At 34.4% G+C, this 6,318-nt stretch overlaps 1 protein-coding gene across 1 annotated transcript in view; it reads right to left on the reverse strand.

The window, feature by feature from the left end:
* ATF6 (activating transcription factor 6) overlaps window positions 1-6,318 on the reverse strand; it is a 246,077-nt gene that overhangs the window by 104,766 nt on the left and 134,993 nt on the right. Inside the window, exon 10 of the mRNA XM_012639511.1 lies at window positions 5,105-5,219. Coding sequence (XP_012494965.1) covers window positions 5,105-5,219 — 115 coding nt within the window. The remainder of the gene's footprint in view (window positions 1-5,104; window positions 5,220-6,318) is intronic.

A 6,318-nucleotide genomic window follows, 5' to 3' on the forward strand; every position in this document is an offset into this window, starting at 1 on the left:
AAAAAAAAAAAAAAAAGAAAAGAAAAGAAAATATGCCATTGTTCATGTGTTAACTATTAATCTAGCTATCAGTTTAGGAAATATCATTGCTATTTTTTAAAATTCTTTTTTATGGCCATCCATGGGAATAAACCTTTGGCAAACACTTTGAATGAATAATATCACCAGTTAACCTTTTTGCAGTACTCAGGGCGTTTTCTATGGTTTTTCCAAAGTTTCAAGTTTCTGGCTCACGCTGCTCAAATCTGTACAAATAGGAGACACCATCTCTTCTCCAAAAAAGAAAAGCAGTGAGGTCTAACAATCCATTCCAAAATGTTTCCACCAAATATTAACAAATGAGGATGCAAGCACTTCAAAGTTCTACCTATTAGTGTAGAAAGCTGTTTAACACCGCATGCAGGTGGTTTCTTTAGCTCTAAAGCTTATATTCAGACAAGAAATAAAGCTGATGCATCTCTGGCTAGCACAACCATAAATGGACAAAAGAGAGATCATCTCTAACTAAACTTTCTGTTGGAATTCAGCACAGCTTATGTTACTTCTTGGATTAGTAAAATAGATTCAAATTTCTTTAAGCAAAACAATGTAAAAATACCTTTTAAATGATTATGAAAAACAACAAACTTACATCATTGCGACTTCCCTCAGTGAAACACACCTAAAACTATTCTGTTCAGTAAGCACTGAGTCGCACGCATTGTGCTCAGTGCCAGCGTGGTGATACAAAACCATATGATACTTCCTGCTTTTAAAAGGATGAGAAGATGAGCCTTTTAGATCAAACAATTAGGAACCAATACAAGAAAGAATTTTTTTTAAAAAGCAGGTTGTGTGGTCTAATAGTTTATGAAGCTCCAAGGGCCTGCCACAATCATTTTCTCAAAAAAAGTGGACCTAGGTTCTTCCTTCTGCATAAAGTTGCCAGCTTACAAAGCAAGAGAATACATTTAACGAAATAAATGAAGGGACCCTGGATCATGAGCCAAGACTGCCAGAGCAATTCTTCATAAGAAATAGTGACTAACTACCCAATCAGATCGTCTTTGTGCTTGAGGAGTTTCAATCAGCAATGTGTGAAAAAGACTAAAGCGGAATCACTGGAGCTGCTGCTGAATCAGAAATGACAACAAGCCACTGTTCCCCTTCTCTGTAAGAACTAGTGTCCATTTTCATTCTGTGAAGCACAAGCACAGAGGGACTGTTTGGATGCTGAGTCAGTTTCCTGTGCTTCTTCAACTCCCATTTATCTTACAGTAAGTCCCTATTACTTAAGTTCCTATTATTATCCATGCCATATGTACATGACAGTGTTAACAAATTTTTTATAAGGGACCAAGAAGGGGTGAAATACCCAAATATGGCACTATATCTGGAATACCTAAAATATGTGGAAAGGGAGAGAGAAACGGCTCTGCCGCAGGCGGATAGCTACAGCTCAGATTCTTCTGTTACGTTATATATGTATTTGAAACAGATGAAAAGATACTTTTAAGTGTTTACTTTTGATTTGAGGGACAGGTACTGAAAGCAAAATATAAAAGAAATAAGTTCTAAAAGTAGGCATTCATCTCATTTGAAAAAAGAAGTATCAAATAAGCGGAGATAATGTGGCAAAGTGACATTCATAGCCCTCTGAATCAAAGAGAACCTGTTCTTAAGGAAGAACTGCCCCAGAAAGATGAAAAAAAATCCTTTCCCTACATAATAGTGGATGAGAAGGCAGTATCTAAGGATGGTGTTTGAATATTTATTGAAATTATAAATTAATATTATTTTCCTACCTTACTTCTCAATGTTATCTTTTCTGCCCCTTTAAAATCACTTTCTTATCTAACTTTACTTGAGGTTTCCTGAATATTTGTTTCTGTCCCACGCTCTTGAATTCATTGCTATATTTTTTAATCAACCTCTTCCCTCCCTAAATAGACAGTCATATAAAAGCATTAAAAAATAAGCATTAAATTTAGTTGGATTTTTCTTATTAATATATGATTTATAACATAGGCAAAGTGATTTGGAAGTTTGAGAAAAAGTTATTTCCTATACTCCCCTCTCCAAATCATACTAAAACAAGTCAAAGAGAGGAGAAAAAGGCAAAGTACTTATAGGAAAATAAGTTATGAATACTTGGAACTAAACAAAGAAAGCAGAATAGGTTACTATGTTACAGGTAAAAACTCTTCAAGGAAAGTCAAAGAAGAGAAAAAGTTTTGAGCCTTTGTCAGGATTACTGGGATCACAAGCATTCTTTCTTGCTGACCTACAGCAGGAACTCAAAAGCCATCCAACAGTGTGTCTACTTTAGAGAAAATAATTTCAGCAGCTCAACTGTAATGAGATTAAAGGGTACAGGAATGCAGGTTGTGAGGAAGTGTAAGTTTGGAAGAGAGTTGTTTATTAAATAATGGGATACTAAATGGTCAATGGCTACTTCTATGCTTTAAGATATTAAAATACTTTGTTAAATACACCTCCAATTATAAAAGAAAACAATATGGCATGCTTATTGACTTTGTTATAAATGTCTGGTTCATGCTAAGCAAAAACTTGAGGTTTCAGAATCTCTGTATTTCTGAATTTCCAATGCAGGATCATTTACAATAATTTCTGCCAATGAAATTAAGAGCATAAGTGGGAGAAAAAATCTACACCCTTCTTCACAAGAAATGATGCCACATGCCTTTTTGATGAAATTGTTAGGAGAATGTTTCAGATTGAAAGACAGGAGAGAAGAAGAAGCGTGAGATAATTCATTACTTTTTTCATTTTCATTTTAGCAAGAGCAAAGAGAACAATCCAGGTATTTAAGAACTAAATTCCTATCCCATAACATGGTTTATAGTCATCAAGATAAAATTAACCTCCTTTTTCCTACTATTAAAACAAAACAGAAGAAAAAAAAACGAAACAGAATGTTGTCTAACTACTATTACCTAATTAAGCTGAGGTTTATCCTGACTCTTCCTTCATATAAACGCCAAAATGTGATAAATCAGTAATTAGAAAATGATAGCTCCAAACAGAATGAGAGAGAGTTCTAACAGTCTTTCTGAACATTAAAGGCTTGGGGGGTAGGGGTGGACAATGATTTTCCAACAGTACTTTTACAGTAAACCAATTAGAAATAGCTTTTCACAAATGCAAAAAAGGCAATGCATATATTTTACAAAAGAACACCATTCATCTTCTTTTATAAAAATGTGGTCCCTTTAAAGCTAGGATTATTCTCTCTATAAAAATTCTTATTCTCTGCCCTTAGAAAAGCATTACTAACCATGACTTCAAGCCATGGCTTGATAATTGCTACTTCTAATATACATTATATTATTTTGATCAAATAATAATCATCCTGAACCTAAGAAAAACTATTTGGTTATTTGAGTATTAAAAACATTCTTCTGTAGTAACTTAACATACATTTCAACACAATCGTTTTAAACCCAGCAAGTCTCTTCTTCATAGTGCTGGATCCCATTCTTAAAAGTGTACTTTTTCCCCCCAACTTTGAACATAATTAAGTCAACAGTAAAGCAAATACTTTGTTTTTCATCAGCCAATACAGTTGGAGCCAGGCCAGAAACCCCATTCTCAGCTGCCCCTGTACTGCTGAAAAGAAACTTTGAAGCTGATGCAGTATAGAAATATACCAATTATGCCCAAGAGAGTAAAGTGAGCACAGGGAATTTTGCAAAAAGGCAGAGATCATGAGATGCCATGGCTAAAGTATTCCAAATCTCCTAGCATATTTGATTAATACCTGAAAATACATAAAATGTTTGATCTCCCTAGTCTTCAAGTGTCAAAGTTCTCTGGTCCTGAAAATCTGAGCTGCTAGATATTTATACCTTAGGAAAATAATTAACTAACTGAGAATTTCAGTGAGAGTGAGCAATAATAATAATCAGAGAATGAATTATTTATTCTGTTGTTAGTATATACAGTTATGCCTCAGTATACATGGAAGATTGATTCCAGGGCCTCCCCTGTACACCCAAATCCCTGCATATTCAAGTCCTGCAGTAGGCCCTGTGGAATGCGCCTATATGAAAAGTCGGCCCTCCATATGCATGGGTTTTGCATCCTAAGAATACTATATTTTCGATCCTTGTTTGGTTGAGAAAAATCTGCACATAAATGTGCTCAAACCCGCATTGTTTAAGGGTCAACTGTACTTATTTCTAACCACACCCTCCTATATTCTTTAAAAAAAAAAAAAAATAAGCCAGGCACGGAGGTGCACACCTGTAGTCCCAGCAACTTGGTTGCTTGAGACTAGGAGTCTGAGTTCAGCCTGGGCAACACAGTCAGACTCCTGTCTCCTAAAATTAAAAAAAGGAAGAAAAAAAGGCTTGGGATACAAACCATCAAGAAATTCTAATTCATCCATGTGCTCCTGGGTTAACATACAGCACTCTAACAAAGACATTCACATGGCAACTCTATGAAGAATATATACCGCATTTTCATTTTATAGAAAAAGTAGATGAAATGTAAATAGCTATGCATTTTTTCCATTTAGTCTAACATTCATAATATTCAAAAGTGCTCGTATAAACATTTACTTTTGCATAAGCTAGCTGATTATTTAACATACTCTTCACCAATCAAATGTTTGATCAAGAGAGACAAGAGGGACAGAACATTTTAGGAACACAGATCCAAACATTCCACAATTAATATATTAACCTGCCCATGACTCATCTTAAACCTACATTTCAGAAGTCTCTTTCTCAATAACCAAATGGGAATTGGCTTGAAAAGCCTAAATAGGAAAAGCCTAAATAAAATATTTTTATGTTTTTACTTTTCCTTTGGTTATAAACAAACAGTATGGCTATCAGGATGACAAAGAATAAAAATCATTAAGTAGTTTATATTTTCTAAATATAAACTCATAGACTGACACCAATTTCATGTTCATTTTTATAATGCTGAAAAGCTCAAAGCATGTATTATAACACTTACACTGTCCCACTCACATACTTTATTTTATATTGCTTCCTATCTCTCACATACTTGTACCTTCCAAAATATTCACCCAACATCTTATATACAGCAGGCATTCAAAAACATTAGCTTTATTCTTTCAAGATGAACTTACCCTTCGAAATGACACAACATAAAATGTGTCTCCCCTTCTGCGGATGGCTTCAAAAAAGTCTTGATAACTTCTGGGTGAAGCATAATATACTTGTAGCTCACTCCCTGAGTTCCTGCTAAAGTAAGAAAAATGTTAAATATTATTAAAGTCAAAAGTTCCATGTTCTCCCAAGATACTTCCCATTCTAAGGCCATGTCTAAATTACAAGAATCTCTCTCAACCAAAACATTAGTAGCACTTTGGCAGTAATTTTTATAACATTTTAAAAAGCCTAAGATCAGGATATTTATAAGATCCAATTCACTAAAGCTAATATTCTTGTTTCTGAATCAAGGCTTTAAAATGTACTAGATAATAAAAACTACCAGAAAATAGATTTCTGCATAGGCTTGCATGGTTTTACAATTTCTGGTAACAAAAATTAAGTTTGAAGAAAAGTCATTTTTCACCACTCTGTCAAATATGTGAAGGTGTGTGTGGCTATGATGCTGTGCAAAAGGTGGAAAGAGATTAGGATTTGGAAGCAAACAGACCTGGCTTTGAATTCCTGCTGCACTCCTCAAGTGGGTATTCTTGGGGAAATCAACCTCTCTGAGCAACTTGTGTCCTTATCAATAAAATGAGGATAACCATGTAAACTTTGCAGGATTGTTATTGGGGATGATATATATGTAAAGTACCAAGTATGGGTCCCGTTCCATGAGTCACTCAACAATCACTAGCCATTGCTATTAAAAGCATCATGTAAATGTTCTGATAAAATTAAAATCTAAAATTCTAATACTTCAAACCACATTGTACCCCCAAAGATACACTCAAATGATACTAATATCGTTCTTAATATTTCCAGGGTCTTTTAGTGTTTAGGGCCAATGTCCAAAATAGTCAAAGGGATACTACAATGCTTCATTTTTCTCCAAAGAGAAAACTTGAATGTATCGATCAAACATCATTAACTTAAGAGGAGAAAAAGATTGACCTAAATGGAAATGATAAATGAGTCATGAGCACTTCTTTTGAAATAATCACATTTGCTCACTAGGCCATTCTGATTATATTTTGAATATACAGTCAATTTTTGTTATTTGTGATAGTTATGTTCTAATAAGTCACTGTGAACACTGGATTAGTGAATCCTGAACCATTCTCCTAGGGGAAATACAGAGTTAGGTTCCTGTGAGCCTATGGTTACAATATTTTTGTCAACCAATCAA

The sequence above is a fragment of the Propithecus coquereli genome, unplaced genomic scaffold (genome assembly GCF_000956105.1).
Source record: "Propithecus coquereli isolate 6110/MARCELLA unplaced genomic scaffold, Pcoq_1.0 Scaffold140, whole genome shotgun sequence".
Classification (NCBI taxonomy): domain Eukaryota; kingdom Metazoa; phylum Chordata; class Mammalia; order Primates; family Indriidae; genus Propithecus; species Propithecus coquereli.